Here is a 25,280-nt window from a genome sequence, read left to right as displayed (position 1 = left end):
TCGCAAGATGTTGTGAACTACCAAATCGCAACACTTTAAAATAGTGTATTACCTTAATTAAGGGATCTAAAATGGCGTTTATTGCGTTTGACAGTATTTTTGTGGGACATGAGAGCACCTCAGGCGTGTCGAATTGCATTCTGAATCTGAAGCATGTCTTTCTGATATCAAATAATTTTCATTTTTGAAAATCACAATATAATACAAATTTTATGACAAATTATTAAAATTTGATATTTTTCAAATTTTGATATATAACAGTCCTCGAAGTAATTATATAAATCTAATGATATATTTTAAAGTGTATGTAGCAGGGAGGAAAAAGCGATGGTCAATTGAAAATTTTGACCTTTCATATTGCAGATATGGATTTTTTCCCAAAAAAGACCTAAATATTTTTGGTGTTTTGGGAAAAAAAATCAATATCTTCAATACGAAAGGTCAAAATTTTCAATTGATCGTCGGCTTTTCATCCCACCTACATACACTTTAAGTATAAATCATCAGATTTATAAAGTTTACATCAAGTACTGTTAAATATCAAAAATATTAATTTTGAATGATTTGCCATAAAATGTGTATTAAATTGCAAGTAATTTCAAAATTATTTGATATCAGAATGACATTCTTCGATTCAGAATGCAATTCGATATGTCTGATGTGCTCTAATGTCCCACAATAAATACTGTCCAAACGCTCATACCCCTTCCTTAAATAGCCTATAAAAACTTACCTCAACAATATTTACGCCATCCACAAGTCCAGCAAAGGTAATATCTTCTTTCACCCTCACATCATTATCAAAATCCATAGCAACGGTGAAAGTCTCATTAACATCAATCAGCGCCAGGAAAGCTGTGTTGGCGGTGTCCAGGAGGGAACCATCAGTAAGCGTCAGATTTTCTGTGTTAAAATGAAAAAGGGAACCAGCAAAAGGGTAAGATATCTGTGTTAAAATGAAAAAGGGAACCAGCAAAAAGGGTAAGATTTTCTGTGTTAAAATGAAAAAGGGAACCAGCAAAAAGGGTAAGATTTTCTGTGTTAAAATGAAAAAGGGAACCAGCAAAAAGGTAAGGTTTTCTTAGACTAATTCCAATCAGCCGTCTACACTTCGCATGTACTGTGTATGCTTCGTAGTGACGTCTGATAATCTTACAGCCAATATCATGACGGACTTCTGAAAACTATCCAATGCGACTTCAGTTGTGCGCCGTAGCGCGACTGACTAGCGGCGCCAGCGCATCAGCGTCGCTGTACCGCTGGGCTGTGACAAGATCGCGCTCTGCACTTCTAAAAACAACAAACTCGGTCAAAAGGTCAATTTGGACACAATCACGCAAGATGCTCTATGCCACAGGAATCCTGTTGCAAAATCCGTCACTTTTTTTCCATAGTTTTCTCAGTCGTCAATCCAGGACGGTTGACGACTGAGGGCAGCAGTCTAAGGTTTTCTGTGTTAAAATGAAAAAGGGAACCAGCAAAAAGGGTAAGCTTTTCTGTGTTAAAATGAAGGGAACCAGCAAAAAGGGTAAGGTTTTCTGTGTTAAAATGAAAAAGGGAACAAAAAGGGTAAGATTTTCAGCAAAAAGGGTAAGGTTTCTGTGTTAAAATGAAGGGAACAAGCAGAAAGCGTCAGATTTTCTGTGTTATAATAAAAAAAGGAACCACCAGAAAGCATCAGATTTTTTTCTGTTAAAATAAAAAATGCCAAACACAATACAGTTTTTTGATGAGACACAGTGCAGTGGCCTAGCCAGTCTATCACAACCTTCGGTACACCTTACGCCATCAGTAAATCATATCAAAACCTTTAGTAACATTTCAGAATCAGTGAATCCACGACAGACTTGGCCATTCAAAACGCAACAGAAAACTAGCTAAAATGGCCAAATTTTTCGTTAAATCGCCATCAATTTCGAACTAGTGAACTCAGAATTCTGTTCCCACGTTTATATTACCTTGAGATATTCCTTAACCCTAAAATTATTTTTTGAAACTGTAGGTGCTTCCATAAACCCACCTGAATTTTTATTTATTCCATGTTTTCACTAAATTGTGTTCCTTTCCCTGCGTGGAATCAAGTTTTTCTGGGTTTTCCTGTCAAACCTGCCCTGTTCCAACAGTCACTCTACGAAATAGCGCCACGCTATTAAAAATGTCCTCGGTCATCTAAAAATGGTTATGATAGACCTGAATTTAGTCTCGCCGCATACAAAAACACTATGGGTACCCCTAATCAGAAGTCAATTCTAGTCCCTTTGATAACTCGCTGGGTCTGCTAGTCTTAGTCACAGTCTATATGGCACAGCATAATTCGCATTACAGTGAAATGCGACCAAGCGTAGACTTTGCGTAGACTATACGATCTATTTTTAGCATGACTCCACAGAACTCGCGTTGATCAAGGTCACTATCGCTTTCATTGCGAAGTGAATATTATTTTGGGTAAAAACATTTTACTTTTCACATAGAAAGGTTTTGATATGGATGGGCATGGTGGGAAAACGGGGTCAACATTAGATAAGTGTGTGTACTGCTTGTGCTTGGTGAAGACCTTTTCAAATCAACATGGGAAATGTTTGGAAAACAATTATTAGGCCATGTGCACAACAAAGCTTATATAAATTACACACGCATCTTGACACTTGAATAAATTCACGTGAACACTCACCCACCAGTGACACACATTAGGGGGCCATAAAAATATTTGCCCCCCCCACGAAATAAAGCGCCAAGCATAAGTGCTGTAGCCAACAGCTGCATCATGAACCGGAATATTGATTATTATAAACTGGGTCATCGTAAATATGTCTTCAGAAATCTTCCAATTTGAAAAGGTCTATTCAAGAAGACTGTGCAGATTATCTTACCAATATGGATATCTCTTGAAAAGTTCTTCCTTCCTGCCAATGACTGAGGGACTGTTTGGGATAGATATACTCCCTGCAAAACAGATAAAAATGCACCGTAAAAAAAGCTCAGAAATGTGAAAGCTGGATGGTTTTTGCTGATTAGTCACTACAAAATTCCTCTTTAACCCCCTGAGCACTACCCGCTGATCTAACATTGCCTCTGATTAGTCAATTACATGGTATTTTAAATTTAATCACCAATCAGAATTGAGCTTTTATTATAATTATTCTAACAATGTTGCCGATTGGTCCAATTGATAATGAAATTCTTATGGGGTTAATGAATGGGTAAACATGTGATACTCAATCAGTATAGTCTACTGAGTGAAGTAAATAATACAGTGTGATACAAAGGTAATATGCAGTACTGGTAATACCAGCACATGCCTTGTCTGACATGTTAGAATAAATTGGTACATTTAAAACTTCTTGACCATCCGAGTATACTCGGTACAAATTACTACAAGGTGATGTGCCGCAAACATGGGTAGCATTTTCTGTCTTCAATGACAAATTTTTTTCTAGGCCAATTTTGATATATGGATGGGTCCATTTTTCAAGATTTTCTCATTTTTTTTCTGGAAATTAGCCCAATTTAGCCTCAATCTAGCCAAAATGGGGGGGGGAATTTGTCAAAATAAAGACAATTTGGGTAAAAAATTCTAAATTTTAACCACGTTTCAAAAGTTGGTAGTACGCCATCTTTAAACCTGAACTTCATTCACTTGTGGTTCACCTGTTTGAAAAAACAACAACTTCACTTTTTGCAGCAATTTTGTTCAAAATTTGTTGATTTTGCCCCCCCCCCAAAAAAAAATTGAAAATGTATGTACTTACATCCAGGTATGGTATGTCAACACCATTCACTAATTCAGCAACATTAAGATCACCCTGAATAGTCAAGTCACTATAGGAAAGAGAGAAAGTACAATATGGATTAGAAACATACAAAATGGCTCAAAATCTAGCTTAACTCTCTTCACGTGGTTGTTAACTGCAGACGACAGGTTACAAAATTTAAAATGAGTACAAACAAGCCAAGCCTAGTATTTGTGCCCTCAGTCGAATAACTTTTCACTCCCTGTTCACTCCCCCACAAACCAACCCATCAACAACCCACTCAACCTGCTCACACACCCCCACCCAACCCCGGTGGGGTCACTCAACTTGCAATACTGACCGCACGATCGTTACCAAAATCAAGGAAAAAGGGGTCATTTTTAGGGCATGTCCGCGGACAAAATTGTCCGTGAAATTGGAAAAATAGGGGTGTTTTATTGCACAAATGTCTGCGAAATTGAAAAAGGGGTTCTTATTATTTTCTCCTGATCCCGTGGCCAGATAAAATAAAATCACAGGAATAAATTTGGTTTCCTACTTTGTACTCATCCCGTGATCAATATTGTTCTCGGTTCTGATTTATATGCAAGGGGTAGCCTACTATTTGAATTCTGTGATGCCCTTGTTAATTACTGAAAAAAAATGTTCATATGCCTAAAAATCCCTTCCTTGAAATGTTGAAATAGGGTCAAAATTGCAAATGTGTCCACGAAATCTAAAAAATAGGGGTGTTTCAGAGTACCATTTTGTCCTTGTTTTGGAGTAAAAAAAGGGGGTAAAATTTCATGATTTGTCCTTGAAATCGACTGCAAAAGGGGGTAATTTGTACTTGTGGTAACGGTCCTATGCGTCCCCCCCTGCCAGGGAGTGACCCCACCGGGCACCCAACCACTCACATCTTCAGCCACACACTGGATGCACTGTGCAGATAATGCTCCAAGTTGAAGACCCAATTTGCCGTCGTAGTGTGCCGTCAAAATCGATCGTTGCCATATCAACTGGTTCACTGTGTTCTGAACCACGATCAATTATGATCACAACACAAAGTCAATGGAAGATATTTCCAAAATCTTAGACAGGGGTAATGTGGATTTCAACTGGAATAGCATTATTACCTGTTGAGTAGTTTACTACCCGATACAGTTCCATTTTCATCTTTGAGCACCACAAGAGGACTCCTAGTTCCGATATCTACTCCATTCAGGTTACCAGCAATACTCATATCACTAAGAATATGAAAATCTGAACTGAAAGTAATGTTCCCTGTACAACAAGAAGCAGCAAGAAACATGGTAATAAATAAGGGACCAATCTAAAGGTAGAATCACCACCTATAAATGAAACTTAGTTGGGAGGCTCACCCCTCCCTCTAATCAGTCTATAATATCGAATTGATTAATTAGAATTAAACAATTCATCGAGTGGCCATGGGCAGCGCCATTAGACATGTTACAAGACTACCGAGTGACGGGTGATGGACCGTACTCACACAATTGAATAGGCACTTTTTTGATCATTTTCATCAAGGTTACTCAAAACTTACCTAGCTAATTTATTATACAGCAGGGGTCTCTGCCTTTTTAATATGTTATGAAAAACTTAATTTAAAAAATATTTACTGACTGAAATAAACATCCATCGACGGATAGTTTTGTTATGCTCTCACAAACTTAGAAAAAAATCTGAAAAATCCAAAATTTTGGTCTAAAACATGCCCAAGGTTACTGCTGTCCCATTCAAAAGTACAGGAAGACCACCTACAGCATTGAGGTCAACTTTCTAGACTTCCTGTCTGCTGGCAGTAATGGCTACTACCCAGTGCTAACATCAATGAATTGTTTAATTCGAATTAATCAATTCGATATTATAGACTGTTTAATGAAAGTTGGGAGGCTCACCCCTCCCTCCCTCCCTTTAATGCAAGTTTGAAATGTTGATAAGCCTAAAAAATAGTTATATCTCAAAGCCCACGAGTGTTAGTTTTTTCTTAGCGTGTCCATGTTGGCTGAAACGGCATATTAATTTTTTATTTTTTTTTGCCGTAAAATCATGGAATTTTGAGGCAAATTTGGAAGAAAAGTTACTTGATTCGATATGCTCATTACTTAGGTATAAAGCAATTGATGTTTGTACTTCAATTGTGTATATCAACCATAATTTCATACTGTGTACTTTTGAACAATTGAAAATGACATCTTAGTTCCTACTTTTGTTTAATAAAAATCTTAGAAAAAACCTCATTCCGCATTCATTTTTTAAACTGCCATGGGCTTTGAGACATAGTATTATTTTTTTTAGCCTAATTCAAACCCAACGGATGTTTTACCTAGCATTTAATAAAATAATGTATAATCACACTTTTGACCCCTCCCCCAACCAAATGACGCTCATATATAGGATGTCATCAAAATTATGGTTTGTTCCCTTACAAAATATTGAATATCAAAGCAAACAAAAACCCACTCTACATATGCACAACATGTGATATTCCAGTTGCAGGCATTAGAATACATTTCAATGAAAAAAACAAAAACAGGACCTACGCATCTTAGAGCACATTGCACACCAAAAGATCTAAATTGTCAGTCCGGTCTGACTGCCTGATCAGGAAGTACTACCGAATCAGGCAGTATGTTGCCGAAGTCAGGCATTATGGTATCCACAATGCAATGCTCTATTTCAAATAGAGCATCTTTTAATATACCGTTATTTCTTGGTTTAGAGTAAAGTAGGTAAAATATATAAAATTATCAATGAATGTACAATTAGTAGTAAAATTTCCCGATCTTTTATAAAATCACCATGAACAATTTAGTCCTTAGTCCGTCGAATTCGGAAGGGTTACCAAAGCCTGTGTTGCCTAACTCGGCAACATGCTGCCTGATTCGGCAGTACTTCCTGATCAGGCAGTCGGACCGGACTGATTGTAGACCCACTTGGCTATCTTGTTGCGTCACTTCCGGGGCACTCAAGTGTCAGTGTACACATGCTTGACCAGAAAAATGTGACTTAAGGGTCCTTGTCGGGAGTTGAACGCAAAGCCTGTTTTCAAGAAAATAGATTTTAACCTTCTTGTTAGTGTTTAGGAGTCATTTTAATGATCCCGCTATTTCACAAAGCCTGTTTCCCTGGCATCGGGAACATCACCCAAACATGAATAGTAGAAAGTTATAAACAAAAACATTTTATCAAAAACCTGTAAGGGTGGTACCTTTCAGATAAAATCCTGCTTAGGGTTATCTTTTAGGTACAGTCCTGTTTCGGGGGTAAAATAGTTTGCGAAACCCTGCTAAATTCCTGCTTAGAGGTGCATTTTGCTCAAAAGTGCAAATCCTGTTTAGGGTATGTTTTGAAAATCTCTGGACACACATGTGTGTACACTGAAATTTGAGTGGCCCCTCTGGGTGCCACTTGATGATATTTACAAGCCGACGACGGATGTCGGCTTGTTCTGTCTCTTCTCAATTCTTTCTTCTTCTTCTGGCAACTCGTGACATTTTGCGTGACTTGCCACGTTTCGCCCTAGCTCTCTTATGCTTCGACAGATTTCAACCATACTTGAGCCAAATGACCACTGGACTAGGCCAAACCTTACATTTGACTTTGACCTGACTGTGACCTTTGACCTTGACCTTATGGCCAAAATTTTGATTTCACAAAAATGCTACTCCTTCCACAAATTACATGCAATGATCATGTGACTCATGCATATGAATCAACATGTGGCAGTGCTTAAAACTTCCTAAAAGAATTGAGGTCAAAGGTCATTAAGGGGTCATTTCGGTCAAAATCTGAAAAATTTGTAAAAAATATTCAAAAAATCACTGTCTGTACAAATTACATAGCAGAGAGTCGCCATTAACACACATGCATTGCTATTAGCCAGGGTCTTTAGGATGCCTACAGTTTCGGGGTCAAAGGTCATTAAGGGGTTACTTCCGGTCAAAAACCAAAATTATCAAAATGTTCAAAACATTTTTATTTCAAAATGTAAACAGACCAGAATAATATAACCAACATACATGAATTAGTGTTCCCTGATGTATGCATGGTATTTTTTATTTTGGGGGTCAAAGGTCATTAAGGGGTCACTTCCTGTTTTTAGCTGAATAACTTCAAGAATTTTTATCTCGAGAACTAAACATGTTAGTATTTTTTAATTAAAATTGGAACAATGCATTTTGTCGGTGTACACAAGGTTTTTTTTTCATTGAGGTCAAAGGTCATTAAAGGGGTCAAAAGGTCAATCAAAATTTTCAAAAAATCAAAATCCATGTATAAGTTCCGATTAAGCTGAAATTCACCAGGAATATTTCTTATGACCTCCTAAGCACAATGCAAGAGCAGTTGACCCCATCCGTAACCCAGGGGTCAAGTTATAGAATCAAATTGCGGCTTGTATCAGCGTCTGTTGACTCTAGTTTTGTGTATGCATCAGCTCAATTGCAAATGTACCCACACCCACAAATGTGAGCAGTTCCAACAAAACCCAGAACAAGTCGCCAGATATGTTTTTGAGTTATAGGCCTTTAAAGATGACATTCCCATAAAAACAATCAAACTTTGGAATTCTTAATTTCATGGTATTTGACTGTGGGACTAGGTGGACTTTCAAATCCCTGAAAGTACTTATTAAAAAGAGGTTTATTTAATCAATAAATATTAGTTGAACTATGATAATCCCTATTCAATCCTGTGTAAGGCAGGAAACTAATTGGCCCATGACTCAAAATAGCAATTTAGCAAAAATATCAAGGTATTATTTACAAAATTATCGATATCTTGTTAAGTATTGATGCTATTTTGGGTAACATTTTAAAGCTTATTGTCTAGTGCTTGCATTTTTATTCAAATCATGAAATGTCAAAAATGCAACTTATTCCTGGTTTTGTCAGAACGGGTCACATAATGTATACCTCCATTCACAGGTTGAATGCAGATGCTTCAATATACACATAACTCACCAGTAATGGTTTGTGCCTCATCCAGCTTGACTACATTAGTATTGAATTCTTGCAGGGTCACCTCATTCACATTGCCTTATACACATAACTCACCAGTAATGGTTTGTGCCTCATCCAGCTTGACTACACTAGTATTGAATTCTTACAGGGTCACCTCATTCACATTGCCTTATACACATAACTCACCAGTAATGGTTTGTGCCTCATCCAGCTTGACTACATTGAATTCTTACAGGGTCACCTCATTCACATTGCCTTATACACATAACTCACCAGTAATGGTTTGTGCCTCATCCAGCTTGACTACACTAGTATTGAATTCTTACAGGGTCACCTCATTCACATTGCCTTATACACATAACTCGCCAGTAATGGTTTGTGCCTCATCCAGCTTGACTACACTAGCATTGAATTCTTGCAGGGTTACCTCATTCACATTGCCTTATACACATAACTCACCAGTAATGGTTTGTGCCTCATCCAGCTTGACTACACTAGTATTGAATTCTTGCAGGGTCACCTCATTCACATTGCCTTATACACATAACTCGCCAGTAATGGTTTGTGCCTCATCCAGCTTGACTACACTAGTATTGAATTCTTGCAGGGTCACCTCATTCACATTGCTTTATACACATAACTCACCAGTAATGGTTTGTGCCTCATCCAGCTTGACTACACTAGCATTGAATTCTTGCAGGGTCACCTCATTCACATTGCCTTATACACATAACTCACCAGTAATGGTTTGTGCCTCATCCAGCTTGACTACACTAGTATTGAATTCTTGCAGGGTCACCTCATTCACATTGCCTTATACACATAACTCACCAGTAATGGTTTGTGCCTCATCCAGCTTGACTACACTAGCATTGAATTCTTGCAGGGTCACCTCATTCACATTGCCTTATACACATAACTCACCAGTAATGGTTTGTGCCTCATCCAGCTTGACTACACTAGTATTGAATTCTTGCAGGGTCACTTCATTCACATTGCCTTCAAATTCCAAATTGCCGATAACTGTATAAAAAAGGAATAATATTTAGAACATGTCGCTTTGTTGTTCAATGCAAAAATAAGGTAATGTTCAATATTTACGCCAGGGGTGAGCAGGAGTTTTAATATATTTTTTTTTTTGGGGGAAGTCTTGAGAGGGAATGTTCAAATATGCAAAATTTCCTGCTCAATATGCTCGCATCATATATCTAGATCATTCAATAGTAACCCAAAACTTTGCCCCCTTCCCCCCACACACACACCCCAAATTTCTGAAAGTATTAAAAAAAATCCCAAAATAGCACATGCTCTGCAACATGAGGTCAACTTTTGCACTTCAGTTGAGGTTATTGACATATGCCATTGGGATGAGGCTATATGTGTGGTCCATAATGAATAGCCATATGCAAGACTTACCATCAATATTGTTAAATGTTTTGATACCTTCCACATCACCATCGCGACCATTCAAGTTAGCCCTATCCACTATATCCACAACATCATCTCCATTAATAAGCTCCGTGACATTCACCTTCTCAACCAAGAGAAGTCCCTGTATAGAGACAGAGTCTGTGGTGAAAGTCTTCAGGCCTGTTTTGAGAAACAAGAAAATTATAACAAATTCATAAACAGATCTACTGAGGGCTGCAAAGCATAACAATAATTCTCGCGTTTCACAATACGATGCAGCTTCAACATAATTATATTATCACACTCACGAAGTTCAATAGCAGCTAAAACGGCGATGTAGACTCTAGAGTCAAAAATTTAACTGCCAAGAGCAATCGCTGGCGGCGCATCGTATTGTGAAATGCGAGAATTACCCATGTAGCCAGAATTTCCAAAATGTGGACTCTCCTCCCCCAAAAAAGATTCTCTTGCATCCTCTTTCTGATGGGTCTATTTTGAATAGTTTAACTTGGACAAGTTCATGAGAAACCTGGTGTCAACTAAATTGATCAAAAGGGTATTGTTCCTTGTTTGTTTAAACTGGTTGCAGGGCGGACACACGCTTGGGTCCTGATGGGACCAGGCTCAAGCAAAATGCTGAAGCCAAGCCGTAAAAGCCTATATAAGCATGCTGGCTTATATGAAGGGAAACAAAACAGGATTGAGAAGAATCGGGCCTGTACGCAGGATTTTTTTTTGGGGGGGGGGCCGATTTTGAAAAAGTGGACCTTTTTCCAGGGGTGGGGGCACTTTTTAGAAAAGTGACTTTCTTCCCAAAATTTGTACCTTTTTTGACCAAAAAGGTGTAAAAACATGATTTTTGTGATTGTGATATTTTGGGACGTTTTTTAGACTTGCCGCAATGTTGCCCCCCTGCGTACAGGCCTGAGAAAAATGAAAAAAAAAGCTACTTGCAACAAATCAATTTTTGCACTCAGCCCTTCCTTGTTATGCAAATGAGTCAATTTACATCTTGATTTCCTATATAAAATAATCTAAGTTTTGTAATTGTTTCATAAAGAGGTATTTATTTTATGGCATGTTTTGTGATTTTCCTCATGTAGTGCAACAGAAAGCATCCCTTCGGTCAGATGGCGTGAGATGGAACAGCCAAATCCTGGCAAACACAACCAATGGCAAGAAGCGATCTATCACAAGTGACCTCATGCCGATCGACCGAATAGGCCCATTTTAGCCAGTCTATTCTCAACATGAAAACAAGTGGGACATGTACAAACAGTGGCTGCACTAGTAATTTTTTTTGCCAGGGGGGAATTGAGGGAGCAAAGTGAATTTCAGAGGGGGTGGGCAAAATCAACAAATTTGTCTCAAAATTGCCACAAAAAGTGGAAATTTTCAGTAAATTTGGGTTTTACTGGGGGGACGGGAGGGGGCAAGAGGGGGATTTGCCCCCCCCCCCATGGTGCCGCCACTGTACAAATTAATAGGAGTATCAGACAAAATAAGGCAATGTATCACAAAGGATTCTTGAAAGCCAGATATCTTCTCTAGGCCTACTCATGACATTTGAAATCCTGGTTGGTTCAGTTTGTATTTAAAGGTAGGACGTTCCAGGATTTGAAAATGACCCCTTATTTCATGGGAATCAAGGACATTTGCAGCTATTCTAACCCTTATTTTGCATAAAATCAAGGTAAATTTGCACCCAAATACCCCCTATTTTATCATTTTGAGGACATTGCTCCAAAACACCCCTAATTTGGATAATCGTAGACAATTTGTCTGGCAAAATTCCAGGTATTTCTTGAAAAGCACCCGTAATTGGAACCATATCATGCGTACCTATTGTCAGTAATGAAGATCGACTGACTCCACTGGGTTTAAATGTAAACATGAAAACAAAGTTATTAGAGTGTCAAGACAAAATAATGTGATGTATCGATGTTGCAAAGGATTCTGGGAAGGGTCATGACCTACCATATATATCTTGAGGCTGATCCAAAGTGACAAGGTCTGCAGTCAAGTTCAATGCACTCACAAGACTAGCAACGGCAGTATGACCTTTGACATAAATGTCAGAGTTGAAAGTCATTGGGGCTTGAATGGTCTGGTCGTTAATGTTCCGCAAAACCTGAGAGATTCCATGAGAAAACATTGGAAGAGTTAACATGTAAAATCCGATTAAAGGCTATAAATAAGAGAAGAGGCTTACACATCATGGAACATGGAAACGGTACAAACATTACAAACAAAAACATTACAAGTCAGTCACTGCAAATCAAGACTCTGCAAAAGGTAATTTTTGTAGCAAATTTCAGGAATGACAGTCCAATATCAGTATCCAGGCTACCAGTTGGAAATTGTTTAAATTAATCAAATAATTTGAATATTGCACCAATTGGCTTAAAAGGCATATATTGGAATGTCATCTTTCCCTGGGTAAGATCTGACACCAGGTCAGCCCATGGCCAGAGGGTAACATGAGTAGGTTTGTTTCACCTTGAAGGCAAGGATAGTCTTGCTAATATTGGCTAACTTTAATGCCATGAATTAGTAGGACTACAACTGGTACCTACTGGTCAGTTTATACTCCTATTTCCACATCTGTTAATTTTATATGTGCCTTTAAAATTACACAATTTGTTTGCAATTCAAAAATCCTCCATACCTTTGCCGTTTTGTATGGATGAAAATGGAGCAATCGTTATTTACGACAGGGGGATATGGGCATTTCGAGGGGGGGTCTTGAGGGGGGGGGAAACGCAAAATTTTTCATGGAACCAGCAGGGGGATTGTTAAGTTTTAAATGGAGAAATTTGGGAAAAAAGGGGGGAATCCGAAAATTTTGAGCGGACGCAAGGTGGGAACACAATTTTTTTTGTCGATATTTTTTTCAAAACGTCCAATCCCCTCTGCCAAAAAAAGCGATCGGTCCCTAAATGGTGTGCCATAAAAAGCGATCGGTCCCTAAATGGTGTTGCCTGAATTTGAAATCTACACCCCTATGGGAGATTAAGGTCATGCCTTCCACATGGGATGTACAGATTTCAACTGTAATAGTCTAACACTGAACCCTGCTTTTTGCTATTGGAAGAATTAAGAAATGAAAAAGGACAGAAGATGAACAAAAGTCACTTGGCACCCCCGGGATGCGAACCTTAGACCCCCGTATGCCAAGCACACGATCACCTACTGGTAGCCACATGAGTTACGATGCCACAGGCAGCGATTCCATGAGCATATAACACTTAAGGTGATTGCATGATCGCAGACCCTGGGATTCGTACATGCTCAGTGGTTTTCATCAAGGTCTTTTATGGTATCTATGTGTGTTAGGGTTAATACTCATACCTTGCTATCCAGATCTGGAAGGTAGACTGAATTCACAAGGTTGCCATCAGTTATATTCAAATTGCCATTTATTTGCATTTTATCCAGGAATGTCTTATGACCTGAATGGAACGAGAGAGATGATAGCATATATTATACACTGAGAAATAATATTGATTAGGCCAATTACAATTGATTCTTAGTTTCCTGTTTCCCGCCCGCGTCCAAAGTAGAGAATTGCAAAATATTTCATTATTTTATTTATATTTTGGATTTTCTCTTTAAAAATAACTTTTAATGACTACCATTTGCTACTTTCTGACTTTGATCATATCATCTATAATGATGAATAAACATAGAACCTAATTGTACCATTACTAATGTATAAAATCAAACATAGTAGTAAAATAATTAAATGCATGCTCCTTGTCAAAATGGCTTGATGTAGGTTGCGACCACTTATTTTAAAATAAAGAAAATAAAAGATAATTAATTAAAAGTCGCCTCATCCCTGGTTTTCAACCATGAAACAGGAAACTAAGAATTAATTGTGAAGGGCCTTACAGTAAAAGTTGGCATTTTCGCACAATTAATTTTCGAGCTTTGCCAATTTTGAACTTTCCCTAAGTTTCCTTACATTGACCTAAACACAGAAGGAATATATTTGTGTTGTTATTTTCGCGGTATTAGCTTGTAAGGCCAAAAAAAAAAAAAAAAAAGGTTCGTCTCAAAGCTCACAAGAAATTTAAAACAAATGCGAAATGTGATTGTTTTTTTGTTTGTTTTTTTATTCCCGACTTTTTTTCATGGTATTTTGAGAAAAAAGTCTGATTTTCGCGGGTTGGTACAATTTGTGACCCTACTTCTCATACCCCACTTTTCATACCCCACCTGACCAGACTTATTTTTTTAGTTTTGTGAGATATTCGCAGTGTATTCAGTAGGTAATCAAATCTTGAACAAATGCCATACACATTTCCTTTATTATCGATTAAAAAAACATAATTTTCAAGCATTTTTTAACGCAAATTTTAAAGCCTCGTTCAGCGATGTTGAGATAAAATTAGCATTGATGAGTTTTGAGCCCTGTGCAATACAAATCACCCGGACTTTAATATTTGCTCAGACCATGAGCACACCATGGGTGTTTTGCTTATTGACTAATTACCAGGAGAAAAGTCAATAACTGGTTGCCCTTTATCTGCTATATTAAACTTGGTTGAGCCTGGTGTGGTGGTAGCCCTATACAGCTGTATACGTTGATGTCAATGTTAAATAAATGCCAAATGTTGCTAGCAGTAAAATAGTTAAATAGGCCTACTACATATGCAATGACAATAAAAAATAAGTTTATGATGTCGTCATGAGTAGATCTTAAGGTGGTATTTGAGGCATATTATAGAAATTAATAAATGGCTGAGACAAAACCGTTTGTGACTTTCAGAAGATTTTTAGGTATGTAATTTAAAAATAAATTATTAGAGTTTGATTTGTTTGACTAGGTCTAATTCGTTTTAGGCCTAACTTTTTAATTAATAGTAGTCTTTAAAATATAGATATTTTATTACTTTCGGAAGAGTTTATTTCCATTTTGAGTTAATAGTGTGGTCGCCACATCTCTAAGACGGAAACTGAAGTACTTTTAATATAAACCAGAGCGACATAAAAATTGAAGCACAATGCATGGGGAGGTACATTTATATTGGCATTCAAAATAAAAGAATTTTATCATTTAGGTGTACTACTTTCGTTAACGAATAACCAGAGTAACATGAAAAGTAGAAACCCGGGGTAGAAACATGGGGGAGACTCATTATTGGCATTCAACAAAATGAACTAATGGATGTTTTTATTCAAGTGCAAATATTCTAAGTAGCTTAAGGCCAAGTAAAATAACATGTTTCACGTCCGGGTTTTTGAAAAAGAGGAGGAAGAGGGGGCTTTTTATTTTTTATTTTTATCGCAAAATCGGTGTAAATACCCATAATTCGAGCTGTTTTAGCGTAAACAATAATGCATGGAAAAAGGAGGAGGCCTCTTTTTATTTGTTGTTCTGAGAGATCCCTCTAACTCTCACAAAACCTTATAAAAGTGTTTTTTGTATATTAGCAAGGGCTATAGAAAGCATCTCTACTTCCTAGACATACTTTTTGAAAAGTTATAACTGAATTTAAAAAGATAAATAAATAAAATTGAAGAAACCTCAAAAAGGAAGCGGGAGGGGATGTGAAACATGTTTATTTTTTTATTTGGCCTAAACTTTAATAGTTGCCCCGTCGGCTTCTAAATAGTCAACAGAAATTAAAAAAGCGTTCACTCTAATTTCACACTATTCATTTTCTGAATAGAATAGAATCCCCGATTTTTGATCCCGTAACTATTTCATGTTGATTAGATATGTTCATTTTAATTAGGTATATTATCACTTTTAACCAACAATCTTATCAAAATGTTCTCAATAAGTGCAAATACTACCCTGTAAGCTTTTGAATAGAAAAAATTAATTATGCAAAACAAAGTAGAGCAGCTAATTAATTAATTATCTGGAAGTCATTAGGAACACTTTGACCAAGTTTGAAACCAGTATTCTATTAAATAAAAATGTTATTGAATATTAATGAGCACTTTCTAGTCATATTGGTTCATTGATTATTGATAAAAAAATAAAACAATGCAAAGATATAATTGTGTGTATTATAAAAACCATATGTCTGATTAGCTTAAAACGTAAGGCGTATTGATCAGTGTTCTTTGCCCTACCCATTTAGTCTATTATTTTTAACATGCATAGAGCACTTCCAAAATGCCTCAAATACCACCTTAATGCGACAGCTTACAAGCGACTGGTTTGGAGATTATGGCAGCGAACGAGGAAGAGCGAGGTTTATGAACAATATCTTTGAAAATATGATATTTCACTAATCACACTGATTTAGCCATGTCAATTCGGTATACTTCATTTACACTTTATTTAGTATTCATTGAAATATTTAAACAGATTTATTGTAACGAAAAAAAGTCGGGTCAAGTGGGGTATGAAAAGTGGGGTATGAGAAGTAGGGTCACAAATTGTACCAACCCGGTTTTCGCCGATTTTTTCAGGAAAAAACTATAAAAAAATTTTTTTTTTTGAAATAAAAAATTTCGCATTTGTTTTTGTCAAATCGTGGGATTTTACAAAGCAGCATAAGCTTTGAGAGCGAACCTTTTTTTTTTGGCCTAATGCTAAAAGCGGGAAATAAAATGTAGCGCCAAAGTGTCAACTTTTACAGTATCAGGTTGTTGATGCTCTGCATTCTAGCAGCTGTCTAGCCATATGCTTCAACATAAAGATTATTAAAATCTCAAGAACCACTGAACCAATACTAGGCTTCTTTGTACTCATTTTAATGTATTTCTCATGCCGATTTCAAATATGGTCATGGAAATGTACATCAGTTCTGAAATGTTAGTTTTTAAACATTTTTTCAAACTTGTCATCTGCATTCGACACTCCAAGTGGGACCCCAATATAAAAATTTCTTCATTCACTTAGAAATGGAGCTGCCTAATGTGTTCATTCTATTTAAAATTCATACTCCCCCCCCCCCATGGAAGACATTTCCAAAATCTTCCACAGGGGGTGTGGAATTTAAAAAGAACAGCCCAATGAAAACAGGAAAATGAGGGAATTTGCAAAACTGCAAACTCTCATAAAAACGCCAATTTTTTTGTAAAATCGCATAAAAATGTCTAAAATTGCCCAAATTTATATGAAAACGCACAAGTTTTTGTAAAATTTTTTTATAAAATTGCCAAATTTTTGTAAAAATGCCAAAAAGTTTGTAAAATCACCAAAAAAATTATTGAAAAAATTTCAATTATGTTAAAATATTATATATATTTGTACTCACCTTGTATAGCTTCCACACTATTCAGCAGAGTAAAGTTGCTCAGCAAAAATGAGTCAATAGTGCTCGATAATGTCACAGCACCCTGCAAAGTAATGTTACTTCTGACCTGGGTTGAAAGGTCAAAGGTCTGAGCTCGAGAAAGTGAGACGATGTCATCATGAAGGACAGTTATGTTGAAGTTATTTATTAAGCCCTCTACTGTGGCACCTCCATTAACTGAAAGATATAAAAAAAACATTACCAGTCCAGCTATTTGCTCATTACCAGTGGTGGTGCAGGAATTTTTCAGGGGAGGGGGGCATTTGGGGAGGCATGCATATTAATCAATAAATTTGGCACAAAATTGTTGCATAAAGTGCATGGACATTTTGGCTTTTTACTGGGGACAGTTCCATCATATGCAAGCAGAACTTGAACTGAAATGAAAGGAACTTTACACAATTTCAAAAAGTTTAAACTGACTATCAGCACAGAGATCTAACTAACCTTAAATTTTCTATGTGTGACGCATCTTCATCAGAAGTCCCAAGATGTTGCGATGGACTTGCCCTTTTGTTGACCATTGGCGACTTTTGGTCGAATGAGGGTGTTATATAAGGTTTACAATTCCAGTCCTTAATCACGATTTAGTTCTGGCGATTTCTTCTTGATCTGGAGGGCCTCCGCACTAAACAGGGGTACTCTATCATCCTTGGCTAAAACCTTAGATCAGATCGAGAAGAAATCGCCAGAACTAAATCGTGATCAAGAACTGGAATTACCAACCTGATACAACGCCCTCATTTGACAGAAAGTTGCCAATGGTCAACAAAAGGGTAAGTCCATTACAACATCTTATTAATTGGGACTTCTGATGAAGATGCGTCACACATAGAAAATTCAAGGTTAGTTAGATCTCTGTGCTGAAAGACCGTTTAAACTTTTTGAAACTGTATCACCAGCTCGTATGAACTTACATTCGAACTTTACACAATGTTGTTCAATTCCCCATTCATGTATGGTGCCAGATCAAGGCTCTCCATACATGAATGGGGAACTTATGTATTTACTGGAATAGCCCATTTTCAGTGGCTGCACATCCCCTCCTGAGCAGAACATCTCTTACACAACTTACCTGATACACTCTGTTCAAAGGTTTTGACACCATTGATCGTCTGAGGCCCAGTCAGTTTCATGGATGTATCGTCAATCTCACTGATGTCTTCCCCAGATACAGTAGCACCCGTTTCCATGTTTATGTTGCTTCGAACTTCCACATTATTGGTGAAATTAACTTGTCCTGAGTGTTAAAAATACAACAATGAAATATTACATTTAAATTTCACCACCATCTTAAATCCTCAGAAGATAATTCGGAGGGTAATGAAGCCGGGGGCACTCCAACTTTGGAGGCGATGCGTGTAGGGCTGTTAAGACCCCCTTTTTCAGCATTGCTGTCACCCAAAGACCCCATATTTTTACGAACAGATGCTCTGTCATCCGAAGACCCCTTATTTTTCCATTTGATCTGTCACCCAAAGACCCTTACAAGTTCAATTTGAACAGCAATTTTCATTTATCACTGATTTTGTTACTTATTTTGAAAAAACAAAGAAATTTGAAGCCATTTAGAACTAAAAATTTGATTTTCGAGGTTTCTGTGGCGCTGTTTCGGCTCTCACCCAATGACCCCATATTTTTTACATTTTGCTCTCACCGAATGCCCCTTGTGCGGAAGTGCCAGCCCTACACCTACATCCATTTCATATTGAAGTGTCCCCCCCCCCCCCCCGGAATGAAGCGCACCTGATTGTCCTGGATATCACTGCATTTGACAAAGGTCTGACATAATGGCCTTTGCTCAAAAGGAGTATATCCGGTTGCTCACCTGGATAAGGAGCTACCCTGACAGATAGTTTCAAAGTTGTTTTCTCTGGCCAGTCACCAAGTACTCCCATCAATACGGTAGGGGTCAATATTTGGCCCACTTTAGATGACCTGGGTAACAAATTAAGTGTGAAAACCATCTCTAACTCTACACAGATGATTCCACCTTGTTTTGTAAGATTACATCTAGATAAAATTTTCTTTTGGGGTCGGTTCAAGGGAGGGAGGTTGAAATGTTCTTTTAGGGAGTTAGCAAACCAACTCATTTGGGGGAGTCAACCTCCCTCGCAAAGACCCCACTGGATCCCACTGGTCCTACCTGATATAACCTGGTCATCTTCATCTAGAATTGCTTCAGCAGACAGATCCACATCATTAACATTCCCACTCACAGACACATCACCAGTCACACTCATCCAATTCTCCAACTTGATATCAGGCTGTATGGTGTGATCTATTGATAAGGTAACCTACCTGATATAACCTGGTCATCTTCATCTAGAATTGCTTCAGCTGACAGATCCACATCATTAACATTCCCACTCACAGACACATCACCAGTCACACTCATCCGATTCTCCATCTTGATATCAGGCTGTATGGTCTGATCTATTGATAAGGTAACCTATACCTGATATAACCTGGTCATCTTCATCTAGAATTGCTTCAGCAGACAGATCCACATCATTAACATTCCCACTCACAGACACATCACCAGTCACACTCATCCAATTCTCCAACTTGATATCTGGCTGTATGGTGTGATCTATTGATAAGGTAACCTACCTGATATAACCTGGTTATCTTCATCTAGAATTGCTTCAGCAGACAGATCCACATCATTAACATTCCCACTCACAGACACATCACCAGTCACACTCATCCGATTCTCCAACTTGATATCAGGCTCTATGGTCTGATCAGCTGACTTGGTAACAAGGTACTCGGACACATCTATGCCATTGGTGGTTCCACTAACAGAAAGCTTGCCATTTACGTGCATGTTTTGGGTGAAATTCTTGGCTCCTGTAAAATATACAAAATTGTCAAATTTCGGTCTATTTATTTTCCATCAAAAACAAAATATTACAGAAAACAAATAGGCCTATATTAAGGTGCAATGAAAAGCAAATGCCTTAACCCCACAGGTCCCACCCCACAGGTCCCACCCCACATAGAGACAAACCAGTCCTATTTATGTGCATGATACATAGAAATCCTAAGCAAGAGCTAGTGGCTTAATTAGGGTTGGTAGCGCCCGTGCCAAGAAAGATTCTATAATCATAATTATGACGAGCAAAACTTTTCAATTTGAAAAAGAAAAAGAAAAGCAATTTTTCAATGTTTAGGTACTTTGCAATATAACTATTAGGCCTATAATATTATTGACTTATCTTAATATTGTGAATAAACAGTACAAAAACACAAACTTCCCTGTGACTATACACATATCACATATATTTAAACAAAATTTTGGATAAGTGACAGCAAAATATTTTTGGGCACCTTGAAAGGGGTAGGGAATTGTGGCAAGCTAAAAATGGAGAAAGCATTTTTCGGCAGAGCATTTTGGGAGGGGATCTGTGCACATTGCCTGAATGGTCAATCCCATTTGAAATTCACATCCCCTGTATGGGAGATTAAGGTCATATCCTCCACAGGGGCACATGGATTTCAACTGAATAGCCCATTGCTTACCCCTCCTTGGTGCACCATAGAAAACCTTCCCCTTATATAGCACCATCCCAACTTCCACTTATTATTTATGATTGGGCTATTCTAGTTGAAATCCATACCAGAGAGAAGACATCCTTGAGAGTGCACTCTATTCACATGGTTTCTTTTCCAACACGAAAAGATTACGAATTTTGATGGTTTGCAAGTGAAGAGTGTCCACACTATGACTGATTACGTAACTGTTATGAATAATTGATTAGTTTTTCAATGCAATCACCTCGACCCATTAGTACATATCTGTATTATCAAAGTACTTGGAATAGCAATCCGGTGAGTTCAATGAACTACGCCCTAATACGGATGGAGTTTCAATGGCGTTCTTCTCTCCATACACAGATGAACAAATACAATAGAAGACGGTCAGTACATATGACCTGCTTTAGTGACATGTTATATGAGTTGTACAAAAGCTCAATATCGAAAAGACTAGTATTCGTTTGTGATGCAAAATATAAGTCATTATAATTTAAGGGCTGGGGTATGAACGTTTGGACAGTATTTATTTTGGGACATTAGAGCACATCAGACATATCGAATTGCATTATGAATACGAAGAATGTCATTCTGATATCAAATAATTTTGATTTTTTGAAATTCGCAATTTGATACACATTTTATGGCAAATCATTAAAAATTGATATTTTTGATATTTAACAGTACTTGAAGTAAACTTTATAAATCTGATGATTTATACTTAAAGTGTATGTAGGTGGGATGAAAAGCCGACAATCAATTGAAAATTTTGACCTTTCATATTGAAGATATGGATTTTGTTTCCCAAAACACCCAAAAAATTAGGTCTTTTTGGGAAAAAATCCATATCTTCAATATGAAAGGTCAAAATTTTCAATTGACCGTCGGCTTTTCCTCCCTGCTACATACACTTTAAGAATATATCATTAGATTTATATAATTTACTTCGAGGACTGTTATATATCAAAATTTGAAAAATATCAAATTTTTATAATTTGTCATAAAATTTGAATTATATTGTGATTTTAAAAAAACAAAAATTATTTGATATCAGAAAGACATGCTTCGTATTCAGAATGCAATTCGATAGGTCTGAGGTGCTCTCATGTCCCACAAAAAATACTGTCGAAACGCAATAAACGCTCATTTTGGATCCCTTAAAGAAATGGGATTTTGATATACGGTAAAAACATGGAATAAAACGACTAATAAATTCTGCCATCATGGCGTCAGGTCAATGGTTCATTATATCCCGTATGTTTCTTTTAATTCATTAATAATCGAGACCAATTTTGCAACCCATTTATCAGGCGGATCTGGGTTTGTTTGTATTTGCAGTTCTTTTTAAATAACAAATTCTGGTTTTCCAGTGCAAGGGGCTGCCAAGATGATACCAATTTAATGCTTTTAAAAGGTATTTCTAGTATAATGGCTCTCCATACACAAATGAACAAACACAATGAATGGGTCATTTTGCCATGCAAATGAACGAGTGTCGCACGCCTGTCCATACACCCCTCATGGAAGTCATGACATTAATCTTCCACACATGTGGTATAGACTCCATATGAAATCCACCCCGGTGGGTTCAGTTTGTATTTAAAGGTAGGACGATGACTGCTCCAGGATTTAAAATGACCCTATTTCACGGGGAATAGAGGACATTTGCAGCAATTTTACCCCTATTTTTGGGAAATCAAGGAAAATTTGCCCCAAATACCTCCCTATTTTTATCATTTTGAGGACACATTTTCATTTCACCCCTTATCCGAAATGAATACCCCAATTTTACCATTTCAAGGATGTTTTTGAATTTTTCCCCCTATTTCACGGGGAAATGAGGACAATAACGAAAACTGTAGCGGTAAAACGCGGACTAAAGTCCTAGAAAAACATGCGTACACATTGTCAGTGAAGACTGAACCCACCGGGGAAATCTACACCCCTTGTGCGAAAGATAAGGTCATGCCTTGGAATAGCCTATCCCAGTTTATTCCCTAACATACCATTAATAGTCTGATTAGTATCTACAAAGACTAGATCTGCAATCAGCGCTGCCGTGTCCACTTCATTGATCAAATCATTGGTAATAGTCACATTGGTAAATGTTGTGCTGCCATTGAATTCTACTGCATCACTGATGATCCCTCCTGTACTGAGGCGAATCACTTGAGGTTCAAACACTGATATATCCACCTACAGATGGGAAATTCAAAAGTGAGAATGCATATCATTGGTAATGGTCACATTGGTAAATGTTGTGCTGCCATTGAATTCTACTGCATCACTGATGATTCCTCCTGTACTGAGGCGAACCACTTGAGGTTCAAAGACTGATATATCCACCTACAGATGGGGAATGAAAGGTTAAATTCAAAGAGTTAAAAGTGAGAAAACATATTATTGCTTACAGTACTAAACGTTGTGCTGCCATTGAATTCTACTGCATCACTGATGATCCCTCCTGTACTGAGGCGAACCACTTGAGGTTCAAAGACTGATATATCCACCTACAGATGGGGAATGAAAGGTTAAATTCAAAGAGTTAAAAGTGAGAAAACATATTATTGCTTACAGTACTAAACGTTGTGCTGCCATTGAATTCTACTGCATCACTGATGATTCCTCCTGTACTGAGGCGAATCACTTGAGGCTCAAAGACTGATATGTCCACCTACAGACAGGGAATACAAGATAATAGTTAGAAAGCAAATCATAGCTGATGGTCACATTACTAAATGTTGTGCTGCCATTGAATGATCACTCCCAAAAGAAGGTGATCTCCATGCTTTTGCCAGAAGACCCTAAAACTGGTTGCTGATACATGCAATATAGTTAATTGAACATGTATAATTGAATACCTGAGTGGAAGAAGAGCCCCAAATCCAATTTTTTACAAAAATGAGTTAGACCCAGCATTTTATTGCCAGCAGACTGTTCTTCCTCATGTGTGAAAGATGAGCCAAAATCCACTTCCTAAATAGTCTTCCACGTACACTTATTCATGGTTTTCATGGAAGAAAGGCCCAACTCCATGGAGTTGGACCCTTCTTCCACAACTATTGGGTTAAAGAGGAATTTTGTTCATATCCATGAAAGCTGCTTTTCACTACAATAAACTTTCTTGCTAACATATTATATGCTTCTACTTGTGCAATTAATGTTTCCAAATTTATGTGGCTATTTATAACACATCTGCTTACGGAATTGGCATTTGCAGTATATTAGTGGAAGAAGGGCCCAACTCCAGCTCGTATTTAGACCTGTACCGTTGCCATGGAAACATGGTATATGATTTCGAATGCATTTAATACTGTATGTTCATGTATTAAAGGTCCCCTGAAGATGAAAACATGTCTATAAAACTTTTCCAAATATTAAGTTTTTTCTTAATATCTCAAAAACAGTTTTGATGGAGTTGGGCCCTTCTACCACTCAGGTATTCAATTATGAAGAAGGCGTTACAGTAGTTATATCACTGGTACTCTTAGGTTTTGGATGGTATTTATGGGTAACTGGGGATCTCATGCACTCATTACAAGTATTCAAAACATTAAGAGCTCCCGGAATTAAGACAATGAAATATGAAATGTTTTTGACACCGAGATCAACATAGCTTCTCTTTTGATGTTCACTGCATGATGCATGATGTATATAGACTGCAACCTTCAAATAAATTTCGGAAGGTCCTGATAGATGCACAAATTGGTTATTTACCCTTTTTATGGGAATCTTTGGTCATGCTTGATAGCCCTGTACAATGACCAGTAACCCCCACCACCGCCTGGGAACTCACCCCATGTATTGTTTTGGTACTTTCAATCTCGATTCCCGACACAGCATCAATGTCACCATCAATAAATTTCTCTCCTGCGATAGTGTGGTTCCTTACAGTGGAGACAACATTAGTGAAGTCTAGCTCATTTATTTCACCGTCAACATCTATATCGGCGGTGTCAAAGGTCACAGAGGTGTCAAATGTCAAATATCCTGTTGAAGTCTGCACATCACCCAAGGTCATGATGTCATCTGTGGTAAGAACAAAATAAAAAAGTGGCAAATTTGAATAAAGCCACTATGAGATTTGCATGCTCCAAAGCGACGCCCTCAATATTTCTAGAATTTATACATTGGGCATGATTGTAATGCCCAATGACGTACTAAAATACCATATGATTAATGAAAGACTAAGCCGGAAGTGATTTACAGTAAAAAATGTTTTGATAAACCGGGGATCCGAGTTTATTCACCAATTCCCCCATTAAGCTCAACAATTAAGTGGCCAAGTGGCCAATTTGACCGAAATCAAAATATTGGGGAATGAAGCTAGACACCAAAGAAAACAGTGGTTAGAT

At 37.5% G+C, this 25,280-nt stretch overlaps 1 protein-coding gene across 1 annotated transcript in view; it reads right to left on the bottom strand.

Annotated features, from left to right (window-relative positions):
* Window positions 1-25,280, bottom strand: part of LOC140139294 (uncharacterized) — a 112,022-nt gene that overhangs the window by 53,693 nt on the left and 33,049 nt on the right. Inside the window, exons 13-26 of the mRNA XM_072161073.1 lie at window positions 24,722-24,954; window positions 22,932-23,121; window positions 20,002-20,241; window positions 18,464-18,628; window positions 17,350-17,565; window positions 13,478-13,578; window positions 12,104-12,257; window positions 10,133-10,306; window positions 9,641-9,739; window positions 8,717-8,791; window positions 4,868-5,015; window positions 3,750-3,819; window positions 2,871-2,943; window positions 734-903 (exon numbers count right to left, since the gene is read on the bottom strand). Coding sequence (XP_072017174.1) covers window positions 734-903; window positions 2,871-2,943; window positions 3,750-3,819; window positions 4,868-5,015; window positions 8,717-8,791; window positions 9,641-9,739; window positions 10,133-10,306; window positions 12,104-12,257; window positions 13,478-13,578; window positions 17,350-17,565; window positions 18,464-18,628; window positions 20,002-20,241; window positions 22,932-23,121; window positions 24,722-24,954 — 2,108 coding nt within the window. The remainder of the gene's footprint in view (window positions 1-733; window positions 904-2,870; window positions 2,944-3,749; window positions 3,820-4,867; window positions 5,016-8,716; window positions 8,792-9,640; window positions 9,740-10,132; window positions 10,307-12,103; window positions 12,258-13,477; window positions 13,579-17,349; window positions 17,566-18,463; window positions 18,629-20,001; window positions 20,242-22,931; window positions 23,122-24,721; window positions 24,955-25,280) is intronic.

The sequence above is a fragment of the Amphiura filiformis genome, chromosome 18, assembly GCF_039555335.1.
Source record: "Amphiura filiformis chromosome 18, Afil_fr2py, whole genome shotgun sequence".
In the NCBI taxonomy this organism is placed as follows: domain Eukaryota; kingdom Metazoa; phylum Echinodermata; class Ophiuroidea; order Amphilepidida; family Amphiuridae; genus Amphiura; species Amphiura filiformis.
Note: the sequence above shows the minus strand (reverse complement) of the source record. Positions and strands in the feature narration are given on the sequence as shown.